Source organism: Chroicocephalus ridibundus, chromosome 4 (genome assembly GCF_963924245.1).
Source record: "Chroicocephalus ridibundus chromosome 4, bChrRid1.1, whole genome shotgun sequence".
NCBI lineage: Eukaryota > Metazoa > Chordata > Aves > Charadriiformes > Laridae > Chroicocephalus > Chroicocephalus ridibundus.
Window position 1 is genome coordinate 16095923 of NC_086287.1, and position 21250 is coordinate 16117172.

At 38.3% G+C, this 21250-nt stretch overlaps 1 protein-coding gene across 2 annotated transcripts in view; it reads right to left on the reverse strand.

The window, feature by feature from the left end:
- The window catches only part of ABCC8 (ATP binding cassette subfamily C member 8), an 80560-nt gene that overhangs the window by 49669 nt on the left and 9641 nt on the right, over nt 1–21250 (reverse strand). For both annotated transcript variants that reach the window (XM_063334242.1, XM_063334243.1), the window contains exons 4-10: nt 20804–20970; nt 18326–18568; nt 17283–17471; nt 11627–11791; nt 9449–9604; nt 2795–2929; nt 1188–1350 (exon numbers count right to left, since the gene is read on the reverse strand). In XM_063334242.1, coding sequence (XP_063190312.1) covers nt 1188–1350; nt 2795–2929; nt 9449–9604; nt 11627–11791; nt 17283–17471; nt 18326–18568; nt 20804–20970 — 1218 coding nt within the window. The remainder of the gene's footprint in view (nt 1–1187; nt 1351–2794; nt 2930–9448; nt 9605–11626; nt 11792–17282; nt 17472–18325; nt 18569–20803; nt 20971–21250) is intronic.

Genomic DNA, 21250 nt, shown 5'->3' on the forward strand with positions numbered 1-21250 from the left:
ATTTAAAAACCAAATAAGCCTCCATGGCTCCTTCAGTCCTACAGCTGAACCTGTGACTCTGACTATAAATAGATTTTAACGCCACATGAAGCAGTGCAAACAAAGGGAGCCCGACTGTGTTGATCTGGGCGTAGGATGGAGTTTCCGGTCACACAATCTACTCCAGCTAAATTCTGTTTTACGTCAAAATGGAAACTACTCTCCAAGCATAGAGAGCTCAGGATCCCCAGAGAGAAATTCTGGTCTTGGAAGTCAATGAAAACCTCAACTTAATGTCAGTTAAATTCAGTGGGATCAGGATCTTTCCCTCAGAGTGCATTACCTTTGTGATCATTTGGCAGAGAAGAAAGTCAGCTGCACGTCTTTTGGGTGAAAGAAATCGAATAATACAAATCAGACTGGAAGTTACTTTCCTAAGGAGCAGCCTTCCTTATTAGCCTACAAGATACTTGTGCAGGTAGCTTGTGGCATTTGAATACTTCTCACTAAAAATTTCCATTTCATTAATATCTTACAGATTATATGAACAGCATTCTTCAATATGACTTTAGTAATTATTTCTAAAGTATTACAGTAGCAATTATACAGATGTTGCATATGATCCCCTCAAACAGAGAGTTCAATTGGCCCTACATCTTTTTAAAAAGGATGATAAATGCCTTAAAGCAGTTTGAAATTGCCAGGATTCTCATATTTTACCTTTTTAGGATATAGAAATGTTCTTAAGAATTACTTGCTTTTATAAGAAATCCAGGTTTTGAATAAGGAAGTATAAGTACCATCTGTTGTAGCTTCAATGCAAAGACAATTCCTGTCACATATTACGATACACTGTATTGTGCAAAATGCAGGAGGGAAAAGAAAACGAAACATCGACAAAGGCTTCTTCCTGAATGCTGTTATAGAGAAGAATATTGCTGGCTGAAGGTAGCCTGTGAAACACTTGTCCCTTAAAAGCTTTTCTCCAGAAAAGCTAATGCTTAACTTTCTCTTTTAGGCGTATTTCCCATATGGGCAAAATTCTACTGAATTAAATGGAAAGTCTGACTAAATTGAAAGTGAGGAGTAGGGATCAGAGCCTAAAGCAACTGAAACAATCTCGACAGACAAATGGTAAACTCATTAGCAGCTAATAATGCAGTAGCACTTCAGCTGAAGAGTGGATTAGAATGAAGGAAGAGACTTACTGGATATGGAGGTATAAAGGGCAAAAGACTTGAGGCTAGTCATTTCTTTTTGTCTCGTTTCCTCTACGCTGCTGTGAAAAATGTGTTCCCAAGCATAGAGTTTAAGGAGCTTAATGCCTCGAAGCATCTCATTTGTCTTCTTCAGTCTCTCATTGGAGTACTCCTGCAACATTTACAGACATATATACTTAAAGAGTATAATTAAAGCAGCTGTCCCCTAAACATAAAGATCACACAAAAATTTTATGCAGCCCCTTGTAATCAGTCAGGCAGACTTTACTAGTTCTGTCCATTTAAATGTTTTGTTACTGTTTTTCACAAAGTTGAGCTTCCCTAGAGCTCGTGTGAACAGGCAATTGGTTTGCACCCCTAAATCACATAGTCTGCACTGAAAATTTTTGCCCTCTGTCAGCTTTCTGATGACTTGCAAGGCAGCCTCTCATGACTTCTACTGCCCAGCATACTGGCTGGATTTTCAACAGGCACGCGGACAACCTACAGAGGAGCTCAGAAGGCGCAGACAAGCTAAGACTGGGCACACCGCTCTGCCCAGTCAACGTGATGTGGAAACATCTATGACAGGCTTCAAAGCAGCAAGGCCACATTAGTAAGAAGCTGTGATCCCGTAGAGAACCCTGACTCCGAGCAGGGCCAGCTGGTCAGGCACAATGATGCACTGGTGAAGTTATACCCCCAGTAAAGCATCACTGGAAGGTATGCCGCTTCTATTTTTCAGGCAAGCTCAAGGATTTTTGTACTGCACTAGGTTGCACAGCGGAGACATTTCAAGCACACAATGCGCTGCTCCCATCTGCAGGAATTCCCAGGTGATGCCAACTGTCTGCTTGGATGCTACAGGGAAGAATGCTGTCTACATTTCTAGAAGGGTGCACACTGTTGATGCGAAGGCATTACTTTCACACAGGAAGGTGCACAAATAACTCCCATTACCACCCTTGATTTGTGGTGGAAGAAATTTCAGCAAGCTGTCTGGGTCCATTAGAGGTTCCTATGGCTTCCCTGGCAATGCAACCGTCACTGAATGTGGGGATAAGGTTCAGAGCAGCGGGGTGTGGTAATTCCTATGAACCAAGGCAACTTTCTCGGCAGCAATGCAGACGATTCAAATTCTAGACAAGCCAAGTGAGGGATCAAGGAACAGCTTGTGACTTAGGAGACCTCTAAGGTCCCCAGCTGAGGAGCATGCTGTGGGAGTTAGGACTGCCCAGAGGTTTTTTAAATAAATTGGTCTGATAGATTTCCACATCTATGATGTATCTGGAATCTGAGTTTGGACATAGGATTCCTACCTCCTTTCCCCTTGGACAGATTGCCTTGCACAATTCTTTCATTTCAGTCAATGATTGCTGACCATTTACATTTGCAAGTCAGAAAGATCTTAAGTTTTTTTGCTCTTAAGGAAACGCATACTTGTTGAAAAATATAAACCTCCAAACCTGCATTTTCACTGCTTACGCTTTCATATTCTTGAACTTGACATTGTTCAAGACTCAATGTCCATGGTTAGCTCTGTAATTCCGAACACAGAGCACTGCATAATTACCAAAGGTGCCATTTATATCATGTATGAGTTTGAAGACACTTACCAGTGTGCTTCTCTGGGCCTGTGAGAGTTTTGTTGCTACAAAGTACTGAACAGGTGCAAGGACTATGATTACTGCTGCTCCAATTAAGGCACTGATTCCAAGAAGGTAGTAGAGCAGAAGAACTCCTACAATTATCTGTCGGGAGAAAAGAAAGCTTGGGAAGGGGAAGGCTTGGGGAGGCTTCACTTCATGTGTGCACCACAACGACCCATCACAGGGTAACTGGACAGCACGTTCAAAACCAACAGCCACCACAGCTAACACCACCCCCAAACGTCATACGTTCCGCACCCCTGGCACAGTGGGGTTTGATCAGTCAGGGTATTCTGTCAGAGGACCAAACAGTGGTCCTCTGTTCCCACTGTTCCTAGTGAACCTAGTGTTCCTCCCCAGCTTGTGGATTCTGTGTATTTCCAGTTCATGGACTCCCCATTATGAACAGTAGAAGAAGGTTGTACAAATTTGCATGTCTTCTGTAATGTAACTCACAGCTATTTAAAATAACTTTACTTAGAGATAAATACATTTATAAAAAAACCTCTTTAAATAAAATTTGAAAGATATTTTAGAATACTGCCAAGTAACACATTGAGATACTCCCTAAACCACTATTAAATATTTTTTCCCATTTGGCAGATGACATAGCATGCTTTTGTTTGACTTATGATCTTTTTCATCTTTGACATTTAAGCAGTTTTACACTGAGGAAGAAACTTCATCTCCCAGTTTGATCAGAACTCACTAGTCTACAACACACAGGACTTCCACAAAGAAGGAATTTTTCTTTGCTTCCTATAGAAGCTAATAGGAAATACTATTAAAATGTTAATATGACATTATTGCTGGCCAGCACATAAAAAAAGGTCATCATAAATGATATCTCTGAGAACCTCCACTTCAAACAAACTCTAACATAAACTTGCAAGGAATTGTTTTAAGGGTGCACAGTACCAGACTGGCGATGACTGTCAAAAAAGGGTTAGAGAAACAACTTAGGAATAAAAGGTTTGTCTTTGGATAAACAAGAATCTAGAGAGCCATCATTTGGATAGAAAGGGATACTGTAAGCAGCTCAATAAACACAAACATACAAGCTACTAATGTTAATTACCACTATTCTAATGACTGACTCCTGAACAATCTGGAACACTGACACTCTGTATATTTATCAGTATAAGCTGATAAATTAATCAGAAGACATACTGATAGAAAGTTAATTTCATACATCATTTCCTTTAATTAAAAAAAAATGAAAATTTCCTTAAAGCATTATCTACTATGCTTGCTATATTTGCATATCTGTATACTCTCACAACCCTCACAGAAACACTATCTCCCATCATTTTGAAGCTCAGTAGTCATAAGCCCATCCATTCCCACACATATTTATGGGAACTGGGTGTTTCCATGAAGAAAAGCAGAGTCCTTAGTTTCCAAATCTCCACCTTGACATTTTCATGAATTTAAGACACACAGAGAGAAAATACAGATTATATTTTTTTTCCTTTCCTTAAGAATCCTTTGACGCCTCTCTGCAGATGAACTAAACTAAAACATGACTCTTAAAATGAGTCACAGTATTTACTTAGGAAACATGCATTAACATGAAAGTAAAGTCCTATTATATATATACCACACATCTAGTAAGAGCAAAGGTTAAATTGTAAATTAAAAATCTTTTAGTGATGAGAAAGTGAGCAATCTGCTTCCATCTGAAGTCAGGAAATTCCTGAGTGTGTGAAGCCAAAGGAAAAATGCAAGGCCTCTGTCAGATAGCCCTGGCAGAGCTCCCCTCCAAAACATGAAATGGTCCTGGGTCTTTAGAGATCAAGATATTAATTCCCAACTGCTTCTTCATGGGCAGACAATCCAGGCACTCAAAATACAGGAAAGCATCAAACAGTGCACAGTTAAGAGATGTTTGAAACTACAAAGTCAATGGAGAACACTGACCCCCTGCTTTCCCCCACTGCTGGTTGATTGTCAAGGACATTATGGGACCAGCTGGTTCTAGAAACAGAGCCCCAGCTTCCCACACAGACAAGGGGAAAGCTATTCTAGCGACTGGATCCTGAGGGAGTTGCTAGCTCACAGCTGGTTTGAGGTTTTTTCCTCCATCCTAGCTATTGAAAAGGTCAGTCTTTGCAATAAAAATTCTATGTTTTCAATAGATTAAAAATTATCCCATTTTCATCATCTTTATATTGTGATAATAAGGGAAATGTTTTAAAAGATATTCATCATGTATGAGATAAAAAAGAAAACATTCTCAATTTAAGTACGTGAATACTTGTATCTGAAAAGTGCTGAAATCTGTAAGCATTATTGCAAGTAATTCTATATTTATCATACCACATACTATACAGTCAAGAATAAACAGTATCTAGATAATACCTGAGGTGGTGGAGGACAGTATCTAGCAGATGGGAAGGCTCTCATTAATATTTCTGAGAAGGTAATGATCACATATTTAAAAAAAATACGTAATGAAACACACTGCTTCCCTTTCATCAAAATCCCAAAGCTCTTTCCTGCCAGAGATATGTATCACGGGCAAGAAACTCACCAATAGCTCTGGTTATTTTGTCTTGATTATTTATTGGAGATAGCAAATACTTTCAGCCAGAAACTGCTTTGGGGCCAGTTTTGAAAGAGACAAACGGCCTTTCATTAGAGCTGTAAGTTATCCCTGCTAAATGAACCAGAGATATGAGAATACAGGAGTTTTTAATAATCACGATGAGATCAAACAAGGGTGTTCATAAAATGGAGGCGGGGGGAAAGCCTTTATAGGGCCTCATTTTGCTCCCAGGGTCTGAGCCAAGCCTGCTGAGGGCATCTTTCAACTGATGGGCATCCCCAGGCCTCTTTTCATGGATTTCAATGGCCTTCAAACAGTAAGTTAAGGCAATGATAAAGCTCCTATTGACTCCAGTCAGAGCAACGATGGGGCTCAGATTATCCAGACTGTATAGAAATCCTAACTTGTTATGAATGGCTAGGTCTTCTAAGTCGGGGATAATTACAAAATCCACAGCAAATGCTGAAATGCCGATTGTTAGGTTAAGAGCTACAAAACCATTAAAAACCTGTTTTAAATAATAATGAAGCATCCAGTAATTGGTTTCACTGCCTCACAAAACAAGGTATTGAATGAGTGTTGTGGAAACATGTTTTGGAGAAACCTTCGTGACCACCATGACTCATTGATTTGTGCCTTGCAATGCGCGCACCGCCCACAAAACGGGAGCATGCTTTGACACTGGTAGTCGTGATCTGCTAAGGAGCATTGCAGGGTGAATTTTAATGCAAATATAATCATATTTTCAGCAGACTGTCAGGAAATCTTTATGAGTCTGTGACTTCTGGCACATTAGAGCAAGATGTTGTTACAGAATATGCAATGAAATCTGCTTAATTCTCGGTTGCACTAAAGCTCTCCCTACACTGAGCTGACAGAGTGGTCTTACAAAAAGTGTACCTGAAAACGGTACGGTGCCTCTTTTACTAACAGACTTACAATGGAGACTAAGTCCAGCAGATAACTGGACCCTAAACGTTATCATTAAAGAGGTGGACTCTTCTTAACGCCTCATAGCTCTTACAGCAATATCATTAGCAGTATACAATCACTGACTTCTTACTGCAGGGTACTTCCAGTAAATGGATAACAAATATCCTGATATTCAAACCATTACTAAGAAACTGCCAACCTGTAACCATATTTCATATGATATTTCATATCAGTTTCTTTTCATTATGGTTGTCTTCTCTTTTGCAATTAGATATCAATATTAGCACATTTTTTCCCCCACTCTAAAATAATCTGCTTCCCAGTTTTTCCCCAGGGAAACCATCCTGATGCTAAAAAATAAGCCAGGTTTCTTTCTGAAAAAATCCTGCTGATAATTGCTATATTCATCATCCATTTTTAATTCTAGAAAGTAAGACGGTTTTAACTGGCATATAAGCCTCCCCAGAGTAGATGAGGAAAACTAGTCTATACCCAATAGCTACTCCTGCACAGGAGAGAGATAAATGCATTTATACTGTACGAGTGCAGCCACCCTATGATATAAATCATATTCATAATATAAAATATAAATATAAATAAATTTATTTTATATAAATATAAATCATATTCAACCATATAAATATAAACCATTTTAGGTCTTAATATTTCAGCAGGTATAGTTATACACCTCACATGCAGAGTAAATGCAAACCCTAGGCATGAAAGCACGGTTAAAAGAAGCTATCAGTTAGTAGGCTGCTGACTGTTTACACCTTAATGCACTCACTATCCTGATCTGAGGCTTTAATTGGTGTTACCGAGAGTTCTACCAAAGTTTCAAACAGATTTCTTCTTCCTCCAGGTCCTATTGCAGTCTCGGAAGCAATCTACCCCTCACTACCACAGAGAGACTAGAAGACATACGGTAACATATTAGGTTTCAAACACATACAGCAGAAGTGCGAAGACTCCCAGAGTATTTCAAGAGGGCACTAATTGGTTTTCCAGAGAACAAATACTCCCCAAAGAATTAGACTACACAAGAGGACACAAGACGCCCTCAAGACCTCACTATCACTAACAATGAAGAAGGACCTGCGTTGCCCCTCCCCAGTGTTTTCCTCAGTGAGGAAAAAAACAAATCCAGGGAAAACAATTAAACCAGGGATTTTTTTCCACGTTAGGAAATCAATCTGGCTTACCATGCAATCAGATGATTTTAAGTCCATCACAAAGGAGGACTTGTTCATCTAACCTGTAAGCAGCTTGACCAAAACCTCCTGGTTTTGACAGAAACTATAAAATCCACTCCATTCTAATATGTATCTTTATTGTCAGAAAAGAATCCAGATCTCCTGATTGCCAGCAGCCTAGCGCCTTACTCTCTGAAGGACATTCGTACCATTTATATAATCATCTGAATGGCTGGCTTTTCTTCCCGTCCCACCTTTTCGATGTAGTATTCTTACATACTCAACATCTTATAGAAGAAAATCACTAGTATCGGATGTTGACAGACACAGGAACTCCTAAAGCAACAATCCTAAAGCCGTGCTAGAAACTGACTGGAAAGATGATCTGCCAGTTGCAGTCCACATACAGTCTCATGAAAATGATTTCCTTTTTGGGCAAGAGCAGGCAACTCAAAATGCAAAGCTGTTGGGTCAATTATTGGCAACTTTCTGACTTGCACGTGAGCCAAATCAGCCTCTGCGTAATGCTGGAACCAGACCACCTCTGTGACATGAATACAATGGTGTTTTCATCATGTTTTTGAAACTAAATGATACTTTTAGAAAATACTGAGTGAATATAAACTCTGTTGCCTCTTTTGTTTGAATTTAGTTTTAGCATTGAAGCACTCGCAAGAAAAACACACCGAGTAGCTGGAAGAAAACAGAAAGAATTGCAGGGTACTGTATTAAGATCAGATGAAACTATGTGCTTTACTGTCGGTTTTCTCAGGAAATTCCTAAATGGAAGTGCAGGAAGTTTCTATGGTTTAAGTACTGGCTCTTCCAAACTAAGTAATTTGCCCTTTTCCACTGTTTCAGTAAGCATGAACTTTGAAAAATGATCCAAGGTTGTACGGAGATTGCTCTGACCTCCTACGGCTCTGTGTCTGCTCTGCTCTACTCTCTTACTGGCATAAACTTAAATTAATCACATGGCCTTCCAAGGTTGACCACTTCACAGGCTCAGAGGAATACTACCTCTCTGAAAAAAAGACTAGTTTTCATCAGATTAGTTTTTCAGTAGCTCTGCAATCTCACGTGACACAATGCACAATCTATAGAGCTGGAACAATGAAGGAGGTAAAAATACCGTGCTTCCATGTTGGACATCGCATACAAACTCCTGTTTCAGTAAGAAAACAGGCTTAGATTAATTTAAATCAATCATGAAAGTATCCTCTAAGATGGGACTCTGCTTTCCTCATCATAAAGCCTTGATAAGACACAGCTGTATTTCCTTGGGCGTTACACATGCTATGAGGCTACAGGACATGGAACCAGGAGTCGCTGATGATTGAAGGTAACTCAGAACAGTGACCTGCCCCGTGCCATGCATGTGGGAAAGGAGACTGAAGGGATGAGAGTGGTATTTAGAGACAGGAGGACAAAGACACCAGAGAGGCTAAAGCAGCAAGACTATTTCATGTAACAAATGAGTCCATGAAATTTTGTATGCAAGAATTTGTCATCCATGAGGCAGTGGTAGTTTTAAGGGATGTCCAAAGGATCATCTCTAAGTGATCGTATTTTTTAATAAACTGCTGCTTCTCTTGCTTCTGCTGGGATTCAGAAGACAAATGATTACAATACATTCCAGTTATCTCCACTGATATAATAAATGAATGCACTTGAATAACATAATCTGCTGTACCCTATAAATTCTTATTACAAATGCAAAGCATGTTTAGCAGCAGCCAGGATCCTAATGCAATCCTAAACACCTAGAGTCCTGTCACAGATGTGAAATATATTACCTACAATGTTTCTAGATACTAATAGCTTGAAATCTCATTTTGAGTTATTCTTTAACTTCTTTAATAACTCTAGTTTCATAAAACTCATAAGCAATCATCAATCCCTACAGCTGATGCACATTAATAACAAAAGCACGTTCATTCTCCTTACCTGTACTGGCATAGCCCAAAGGTTAGGGCAGAGGAAAAAGAACCACATCAGCTGATTTGTGTCTATGGCAACCAGGTTACAGATCTGGCCTGCAGTCATCTCCCCCATAGACATGTTAGAGGTTGAAAGCTGCATAATTTTATTGTATATTTTTGTCTGGTAGAGAGATCAAAACGTGTTAGCATATAGAAATAAAATAAGTTTTCTAGCTCCATCTAAAACACAGACATAGTCCAGCATGCTGAGGGAAACCAACATTCCCAGTAACTTGAATTAAAAGTTCGGCCTTTGGTGTTATGATGAAAAATTTTAAGCTACTGTCTTATTGTTCATCCACAAAAAGCAATTAGGTACATAATGGTTTTCTAAGTACTCCCTTTTTGCATCCCCTCTGGATCAGTAAGAGAATAAAACCTTTACTGCCCAACACACCCAAGAACCATATAAGCAGCTATGATTTACACCTCCAGCTTCTCCACGGAGTGCCCCTGCTGTGACTAGTTTAGCACTAGTATAGTGTTATAAATAATATATTATTACTTTCAATGTATCATAGTCAACATATTATAATCGTTGTTATTTTTCTCTGGCAATTGATTCAGGTCCCGTCCAACCTCAGAACTATGTTCCTGGCTGAGAATGATGCTACATTTTGGCTAGAGAGCTCAGTCCCATTACAAAGTTTAATTCACAGACAACTGATGTAACAGGTCCAGTTCTGTACTGAATTAAGTAGTTGCCCCAGTGCAGAACCAGGCACCATGTAGATAATTAATTTAATACACAATAATGAAAGCGTACTTTTACCAGCTGGTTTGGTAAAAGGCTACACAATGGCGCTTTGCAGTCTTGAGACTTATCTGACAGGAGGCACCCTGATTCAATAAGTGCCTTCAGATCAAGTGCCAGCTGTCCATCGTGAAGCACAAAGTCATAAAGGGCAAGTTGAACAGGTGCAGGTTTGTACAGGGGAGCAAAAGAGAGAAAAGGTTTAAAGAAAGCTGAAAAAATATCAGGAAAAAATTGTATAAAAATACTGGCACAGAGACTGCCATTAACGCTAATTCTGCTGCTTAGAGAGATGGCTAGAAATTCTCCAATTTGAATGGGCCGACTGCTGGTGTTATCTGGGCCTCTGGGTAATATCCAGTGCAGAGAACATGACGCTTTTCTTAAACAAAATTAATGTAGCACTTTTTTACAACAATTTCCCTTTTACACTTGCTGTGGTCCATGTATTTTTCGGTTAGTTTCAGCTCCTACGCTTGATACAAGACATGCAATTTTTACATATATACTTTGGGACAAATTTTTATTTCCTTAGGAACTTTCTAGTTCACTCTAATAAGGAAAAACCAATGGATGGAATACAGAAGTCTGGCAGCTGACAAGTGCTTCCAAGTGTAAGATCAAAAGAGGATTAAACAATTATGCTGCCATTGAAAGCATCCATCTATCACGCAAACTCTCAGAGGATCTATGTTGTTCAGTGGATAAATAGTGTAACTTATAAGGCTGTCTTTCAAGCTGTCAGAGGGTAGGTTTCAGCCATTGCACTTGGCAATATCACATTGTAATCCTACACCTAATTCTCTCATTTCCAGGCACAGATCTTTGTATACTACATAAAACTTTGATCTGCTGTTCGCAGTTATACAGTGATTATGGACTCCATTTTACCAACCTTACTTATGTTCAGTAATTACGGACTCCTCAATGCCTGGTAGATTTTTGTGGCATGACCCATGGAATAAGACACTACTCCATGCATTGGGAATACAACCTATCCTTTTGTCCAAAGTATATTTACAAGACATTTTAAAGCTGTATTATTTGCATGGGACATTACAAAAACATGCCTTTGAGATGGGAGAGGTGTGGTTCACAACCTAAATTATTTCAAAAGTTACATTCAGTTTTACTGTCAGCAAATTTCTGCTCAAAAGTAAGAAGAAATACAACATTAGATATTACAAATAAATGTTTATATAAAATCATCAAATAAGATGTAGAGGAAAGAACGCAGGTCTAAGTTAACACAATCTTTAGTGGCAACAGTTACATTCAATAAATTTCTGAGAGAAGCGTTTCAGAATTTAATGACTATAATTGTAATTTGTATTTACAAATACACATATAAACATATGAAAACAGGTTAATTAATAATATATTGGCTACCTGTATTGCGCCTCTCAAGTTGATTCCTGTTTCAATAGCAACATAGTACGATGCTTGGAGAAATGTCCTTTGCAATAGAAGGGCAAAAAATAAGAGTACAGCCAAAACGTAAGCATTGGAGAGGAACTCTTGAGATGAAATAAAGAAAACGCCAAGAATTTTAGTCTATAAAAAAAAAAAAAACAATGAAGAAAGAAATCAGGTGCGATGGTAATTTAATTACCAGTTTTGCATAATTAACAAGTACAGATAATCAGTTTATTACTTTGAAAGTGCTCCCAATCTTATCTAAAACCTCCCAGTTTATCAATTCATGGAAGCAGTCATATAATCTCCCAACTCAGTAAGCTTTCTTCAAATGCAGAACGACATTTATAGGATTTCTGATATCCTTCCAAAACTCTAGGACACTTTGAGTAACTCCATATGGTCATTTGCTAAAAGATGCACACTGCCCTTTGTCAAAAAGGATTAGTTAATGTTCTTTGGAGAAATTAGTCTCCTTATTTTAGCACCTCAGGTTACTGAACACTAAAACGACCTTCACAACTTGCTGAAAACACATCCTTCCAGCTCCTGAACTACGCATATTATTTTGGTTTGAAGCACCCAATAGATTTGTTCAGCAGAGAAACGTATGCCTACCTTTGCGAACAAGTAAACAAGATAATGAGAAAAACAAGTTTGAAAAAGGATCCTTTGTTTTACTCCATGAGAAGAGTGGATGCTTACAAACACACATTTTTGTAAGTTTTTGTAACAAGTTTCTTGACACAGTGCCTCCCACTTCACATAGCAATATTCCTTCTCTTGAGAGGGAATTAGCCTGATCTGTCCGCGAAACAGTTTAACGATCAGTTGAGGTGCCTGGGAGGTCATTCATCAGCACCAAGGAGTCATTCTCCATAAATATCTGATCAACATTGGCCAAACTAAGCAGCTGTCAAAGGACTTTTGTCTACTACCCAACACAGACGAACTTGTGTGGTTTTCTTAGGTTTACTCCCTTTTCCCACTTATGTGGCATTTGTTACAAGCTACTAAGATTCAGACCGAGGCTGGACACCAAGAAAAGCAAGTAATTATGATTCCATTCCTGTAAATCTTTGTTCATGCAAATGCTCCTTATTTCCATAAGGAGGCATCTTCACAGTCATACACTACTATTATGTAAGTATACAGTGCAAGAACTTAGAAGAACATGGAAAATTTCCATCAGTGACACTCAACAGTGCTGAGTTTCGTACTTTGAAAACAGGGAATAAAAACCTATTTCATTTGGTAATTTATTTCCTGCTCTCAAAGCTAAATTGTTAGCCAAAATATTTTCCAGTTCAGCTAGGTACTTGGACTTCAACCGGATTTGATGTATATAAACATTTCTGCAGTCTGTAGGGCCACTGAACTAAATAAGGAATTAGCCCTCAGAGAAGCCCTCTGAGAAAATATTCAAGCATACGGAGTCTTCAGAGTCAAATCAATAGAATGCAAGTAATTGCTGGGCATACTTGTTTCTTTAAATCTGTATCAAGTGCAAAACTGTGAACAATTTTAGTACATGGCAGTAACTATGTTTAGTTAGAGACACTTAACTCCAGTTTTAGTTATTTGTACCATAAAAGGATTTTAAGACCTAAATTATTACTTATTCCATAGCCATTCAAATAGGCTACACCAGCATTATATACTACAAAAAGTCTACGGTACAGTAGAAGCGAGTCTCTCTTCCAGATTATTTACAGTCTAACAAATTCAGCTTTTACAATCAGGATAACTTGCCTTGGACCTTGCAAGTTTTAACTGTGGTTGTAAATTTATTCTTGTTGTAACTCTGAAGAATAAGAAGGAAGACCCGAGGCTCTACATTTAGCCTGGGAGCTTTAGAAAACATACCACAGAGGTCTGGAAAATTACAAGTACAACCAAGTCTTCTCCCGTGCTACCTTTAAGGTCTTGACAGTGGAAAGGAAAAAAGAAAGTCCCAAATTGGCCAAGTCTGTGGCCAATTAGATACATCCAATTTATCTCTCAGACTTTTTGATATTTATGCTCATCAGCATAAAGCATTAGGCACATGTAAGGTGGAAGAACTGCCCCTGGTGCTTCACTGTACAAGTTTAAGAGTCACCTATTGTTTCCTGTGCAGTGTATATATATTCAAATAAAAAACAGAATACAAAACAGTATAACTGCAAAACTTGGTGGTTTATTTTTGGTTTGGGTTTTTTTTTGTTGTTTTAAAAAAAGAAAAAGCACATTTGGCGGAAAACCAGGATCATTTACATTTGTGATGTTTTCACCTCAGACGTATCTTGTTAACTTGCAACAGTGAGAACCTTTCCTTTGAGTTACCCTTCCTGAGATCAGCTATTATTTTAGTAGTTATTCACTGGGATTTCTTTTTATTTCAATACAGGGTCATTCAGGAAGAAGTGGCACCCCTGTAACACATTAAAAACTGAAAAAAGCTTCTTATGAAGGCAAAGCTAGAACAACACACACGTCTGCGACGCTGGGGGATCACGATTGTCAAAGATAACGTGGCAGCAAATAGAAAGGCTAAAGCATTATCACAGTCGTGAACCATGAACGTTACAGACTGTGCTGTATCATATCAAAGGCGGTTGCAGACGCAGCACAATTTCAACGCTGTCTTAAAATACATCTGGCTAGTACTGCTAATTCCTGCAGCTAATACCACTTTTTATTGTATATAAAAGAACACCATTTTTTACACAATCGTGTTTTGACAAATCACACTTTTCTAGCAATGATATTTTGGTTCGGTGTTGATTCATATCAAAACATCATATAATAAGCAAGGAAAAGTGAGATGAATATTCTCGTTATTTCTTCCAGTACTCACTTGAGTGAAAAGGAGGAGTTAAACATATATAGATAAACATCACACACACTTAGTGAAAGCACCAAAATACTTGCCAAGCCTCAGATGCATTATCAGGCCATTGTGGCTTACAAAGTCACTGAGCATCTTTGTGTTTAAACAATAGCTGTCTAAGTACACTGCTCGGCCTGCAGGAAACAAGGAAATTACTGAACATCTACTGAACCTTTTGTATGTAAGACAAATAACCTTGTTTCAGAAGTTGATGGAACTAATTAGATGTTTTATTTTCTGAAACGGCTTTGGGGACATTCAGTGTCCCCACCGGCGACTTCAGGATAATACCACTTTTTAAAAGTGCCAGGAGGGTCTAACCAGTAAAAGGCTGAGCAAAAGGCCACTATTTAAATAGTTAAAGACCCTGGACTCACACAGCCTTAAATGTCTATACTGGGCCTTTTGCTACACTGAGACCTATGACTGCTAGAGCTTTTTAAATAATGAGTCTGTAGGTTTGCTGCATCACTTGAATGTGTTATGTCAGCAGATTTTCCTACTACTGGAACTGCTAATCCTAACATTGCAATGTGGAAGATACTACCAGCAAAATATAAAGGTTATCATTCTGTCAGTCTCTTCTTCGGTGCAAAATGATTAACACTCAGAGAAATTCATGTCATAAGAACGTTCCGGGGTGGCCATAAATATTGATACTGGAGTTATAAATAAACATGAAGAGCGTGACAGAATTTAAGACGCTGTCGTGCTCTAACTGCGGCACTAACTAAAGCAGTTAATGCTGCCCGTGACACCCACGTGATCTCAAAGTTCCAGTTCCACAGGAGTTTATATCTGTCACAAAGGGCCTGAAGAATAGAGAAAATATTATGTCTTAGGATTTATCTCTTCACCTTCAGTTTCGCAAACAGAATTTCTGTTTGAAAGATACAGTTGAGTCATTACATCATCTCCTCAATCTAAACTATTTAAAATGAAGAAATGTCACTTCAAGGGATGGGTAGAAGATGCTCTCCACTGTACTCACAGTTTACTTTGCTTGTCCAATTCTGTCCCACTGTATGGCAATTCTTCCCCATGCCCTCAAACTTAGCAGCACGTAAGAGACAGACAATGCTTCCCCCCAAACTTATCTTTGCCTTCATAAAACCGTTTTAGAAGTCTTGTTTCTCACACTTATGTAGCTCTCTGGAGTAAACAATTAATAAGGCCAGGTTCTCCTTTTTTGACCCATTACAAGTAAGGATATAACATTCCTAGTAGAGCTGGTCTATTTTTTCCCCAGAGTAGACCCAGTTGGCTAGGTATGTGCATGCGTGTGGGAGTTTTCCTGAACACCGCAGTGTGATTACAAACAGTTTGAATAGAAAGCCTTCATACGTTTCAGAAAGATATTTCATCTAATCCAGCAAAAGCAATTTTCAACTGTAAAGGTAATTTTAGGCTCTTAACAGAAGAACAATGTGTATAAACAGTGTCAAAATAGAAGGAAAAAGCTATTGGAGACCTTTTAGCAAAGGTAAAATCCACCCTTAAGCATCACTCAAGGACTATCACCATCGGTGAATATTGCTGTTAGATGATCCCCAAATGGTGTAGTCAATGACAACAAGGAGGCGGCTACCGCTTAGCAAGGCACAGTGAGGACATCGAGGCAGGATGAGGCTCTGTTTGGGGCCTTTCTGGATCAGACCTGAGCTTTTTTTTCCCCAGAGAAGCATTAGCTAACACTTTAATAGGAAAATTAAACAGGATAATCCGTAATTTGTGATTCAGTGTAAATTCAGCTGAAACAGTGTTCCAAGCAAATTACCAAGAAGCAAACTTCAAAAGCCTCCACAGTACTTTGCTGCAACACAGCCCTGTAGTCTTAATTTTTTCATTTCCTGCTTTAGCTGGTTTCTATTGAATCTACTTGTTATATTAAAGTTTCCAAATATTAGGATAAGGATTGCAAAATGGATAAACAATTAATTTCAGCCTGAGGCCTTTGTTAAATTTTCTGCAATGCATCTGATGTATTTCTATATTTACAGTGGAACTAATCCAAAGTGTACTTGAGTGAATGGGTATATTTCCATTAGTGTCAACAGACTTTGGAAATAAAGTCTTACATCAAACAATAAGTGAGCTGCAGAAATAAACTGATGTTTGTCACAGAAATCTAGCCTGAGTGATCACCTTATAATGAGAAGATGCTTCCTGAGTTGTTTTTTTTCTTTCCCTAGTTAATCAAGAAGTATGTCTGTTTTTTTCTTGGGAAATATTAAATAGCATCCTTTAAAAATATGTTTCAGTTGATGTTTCAAAACCAACCTCCCCAAAGACACTAGTGGAAATTCTTTCTTTGTCACAGTCAAATTACTTGGCATTTTACTGTGATGACAAAAGCCTGCTTTAATCCTCTTGGACGTCACTCATTTTTGGAAATGAAAAGTCAAGCCTATTAAAAACATACTTTTTCCTTTCCAAAAAGCACTCAGTCACATACTTGATTCAATCTCTACTCAAGACTGTACCTAAAAATCCTCACGATACTAGTGGATTTCAGGATAAGCTTCACCATTATCTTGAATGAGGTTACTTTCCAGAATGCAAGCCTGACTAGATGCACGGGTAACGTATTTTGCTCCCCATCAAGGTATAAAAGTCGATAATAGTCAATACATACATACTGTCATTTCTAGCATCCACAAATACACTGCAGAATCACTTTCTTCACTGAGGCCAAATAATACATAGTCATAACATTACTACTTTGACTCCTCTATTTTTATGACATTTTGACAGTACCTGTGGGCGGATGGTGTTATTTCCTTTTCCAACATTGTGCACAATCCCAGAGATGCAGAGCGGACCAGCAAATCCAAGCAAGTCAGCCAGAATACGGAAAGTGCTACTGAGAAGTAAAGGTCTTCCAAAAGCACAGCAGAGAGCACGCCAAATTGATCTAGATCCTTGTGGAGATGATGACCTTTTGTTCTGTTCAAAATTAAAAAAAATTGGTAGGGATTATGCTATACATTAACTTCAGGTCTGATAAATCATTGGTATTTTTATCTCTGCTTTAATTCATTGACAACCAGTTGCAACCTTTGAGCTAGAAAAGCACAGGAGCTACAATTATTGTTTCATTGGGTTTTAGAGAGTCAAAAAAAAAAGCATTAATTTGTACTCTCCTCCACAAAAGGAACCACGATTTCTTTCCTACCCTTAATAGGGATCAAATAAGTGTGTTGTTTGTGGCTTGCTGGGAGAGAAAGAAAAAAAAGAGGGAGGGAACCGACAGGTTTTGTTTTCCCGCAAACATAGAGACTGGAAAACTATGGTCTTTTTAGACAGGATGCAAAAGATTTCTCTTAAAATCCTGAATACACTCAGTCAGGGTGTCAGAACTTGAGCTGAGGTAGCTTCAGCCCTGAATTCTCCTGCAGAGAAACTGTAACCGAAATAACATGGAAAAAAATAGTCCTGTGAGGCCTCATTAATATTGACTCTATAACTGAATGATTCCAGGGTCTCATTAGGAAGAACGATAATGGTGTTCAGTGAATACAGTCCATAATTACTTTCCACATCAAAATAAAGGCTATATGGATTTTACATGCATTTAACCAGCAATGTGTTTGACATGCATATTTAGGTAGATAAATTCTATTGTTTGTACGAGGTACAAATGAGTATGTGATCTCTTTGTACATGGAAAGCTATGCTAAGGGATACTTCATTTGCATCACGTCTGTTTATATAATTTTATATTATGCTTATAGCATAAAAAGTAATGAAAAACGCAAGCATTGAGTAAGCAGACGGACATAATTCCATGCTTTGCATACCTTCTGCGCTTCAAAGGCCTCATTAAGGCGAATGTAATTGGTCAGAGCTCGCATAGCAATGGGAAGCTTGCCTATGGTTTTCAAGTCTATTGGTTTTTTATGGGCGGTCTTGATGAACGTATTCATCCACCAGTATGTTCCTTTGGACAACAGATTCACAAACGGCTGTAAGAATCGAACACCAAGGTCCTGGAGATCCTCAGGAGGTTTAACTTCTTTAGGAGTTTTGAAGAAAACATACCTCTGAAATTCAGAAAAATACCAAAAGAATCACAATAAATGCATAGAAAATAAAAGTCCACACAAAATCAATAAGCGGTAAAGGACACTACAGATAACCAATGAATCAGTCTTGGTTTCTCAAAAGTACTCAAGGAACTTAGGCATTCAAATTCAATCAATACAGCAATCCAGTTTCCTCAGGTACTGAGGAAAATCAGAGGCATCCAGTCTAAAAATAAATCATCCTAAACATTCACTATTACTTTGTTTATGGGGTACAAATTTGCGTACTTGTTGAAAAAAACCCCAAACACTTCACCTTACATTTCAAATAGTACAGCCCCAGCCTCTCGCTCTGAGTTCCAGAGAGCGCGACATGAGACATACTAGCTTAGGCACAGCCCTGCGGCTGTCAGTGATTCGCCTCCCATCCTGTACTGCCTCACATGTCGTTAGCTCAGAACGTGGAGCTCCCTGTGCTCTCTTGAATGGGTCTGGGAAACCACTGAACTAGAGAGTGTATATGGCACCAACAAATGTTTTCATTGACTTAAATGCTAAAGAGCAAGGGCAAACTGCTGATGATTTCCTGTCTTCAAGATAAAACTTTTTCAGACATCACTCATTTTTGGGAATGAAGAGCCAAGCCTCTTAAAAATAAACCTTTCCATTCTGAAGAGTACTCAATCATGTATTTCATTCAATCTCTACTCATGACTGTACCTAAATCCTAGTAATCTTAGTAGGACTTATGGATACCCTTCACTGCTATCTTTTCTCCAACCATAGTTGGAGAAAGAATTCACAGATCTAGAAAAAATTGTGATGGGGTTGGGAAAGGCCATCTACAGGACAATGGGAACAATGGAAGGAAGGGAGAAAAGTTGGGATTGAAAGGCAAACAGGTCAATCTTCTGTCTTCTGGAAGAAGATGGGGGAAGGCAGAAGGAAAAAAGAGTGAGGCCAATGTCTGCTGTTTCTGCTAGCATAGAGACCTCACCCCTTATTTTTATTTTCTTTTTCTCCCCCCTCTCCCCCTCAGCATTGGCCAACTCTCCACACATCCCAATCCCTTCCTTCAGCAGCCACAACAAGAAGCCTGGCTCTCCAAACTCTGCCACAGACACAGCAGGCAGTAAAAAAATCCATACTGCTGGCTAGTTTATTCTATGCATCAATGACATTCTTTAATAACTAAAGCCAAACAAATACAACATAAAAAACACAACAATAGGCAGTGACCATTTTTATTCTTTTTGGTGACTTATAATTCCACAGTGATTAAATCTCATTTAATTATGCAGTTCTATTATGAGGAGATTTATGAGCAAATCTCTCCGATGTCACATTTGAATTTCACTTTTCCCACAAGCCAATCCACTGTTTTTCATTTGTGATATAAATACTAAATGTCAAGCATTGAGGTTTTCATTACTCTTTCTTCCAAAAATGTTACTGACAAAGCTGCTTTCTAGGCATATTTTTGTCCTAAGTTATCAAATAAACATACACAGACACAAAATCCCCCAAGAAAATCACAAAAGAACAAATACGTGACAGATGCAACTCTCATTGCTGAATGTATTACTGGAAAGAGTTCGCATGCAAATGTGGGGGAAGCAGCAAGAAAATTTACATTTACTTTTTCTCCAGAGACTTAGTCTAATTTGTGCACATAGTTAAGCAAAGGACAGGTGAAGGGCAGAACTTTGGTATTTATCTACCCATCAGTCTCCAAAGCCATCTCTCAGTTTGGATTTTGACTGCAGACACCACAGAGGAAAAAAAAAAAAAATATATAGCTGGGACACAAGACAGCAACCCCAGATGCCCCAGTAAATCAGTTATTGTGATTGTCTCCTGGAAAATGAGAGATGTTATTTGCGTGTCTAAGATATTCTCTGATAGAGCAGACAATTCCTTTTACGCAGTCTTTCCTTGCATCAGAAATATTTGTTTCTGATGACTGAAACTCTGAATCACAACAGACATTTTTTAAATAAACTCGAACAAATGAAATTTATCTTAATTTAGCTACAATGGAGCCTGGCATTTTTTAAAATTATGGATTCATCTGGCCTAATAAAATTGGATTAACCTTTGATTCTCAAATATATTTCGATTTCTAACTGGATTTTTCTCTCTCCTTTAGAAATGCATTTCACACTAAGTACCCGGAAAGGGGAATAAAGAAAAAAAAAAAAAAACAACCCACAACAAAAAACACAGAAGGAAACTTTTATGACACTAACTTACCCTCACCCTGATGACATTGATTTCTACAGCTAGTAGCATTCCATATAGAACAACCAGGAGTCCTGTGAGGCAAAATCGAAGCTGAGAAAATCCAACCCCGTTATCACAGAACTTTACAAATTTGATGGTTTTAGTTATGAAAGCTAAAGTCCAGTAAAACAGCAATGCTGTAGGGGAAAAAAAAAAGTTAATCAGCTCCATGGTTGCAAAGATATACAACAGCAGTATTAAATATTCATTCAGAAAAAAAATGCAACAATAACATATAAAACCAGAGTGTGGCCTTTCTCATGGTCAAAACAGAAAACTAATTCAATTCCACAAATAACGAAAATATTAAGACAATGTTAGTTCCAAATTCCTTTCCTATTAGATTTGGTGAAATTGGAAAGTTTCACAAAGTGAAGTCTGCTGAAGGAAATTTCCATCTACTGTAAACGCGTCTCC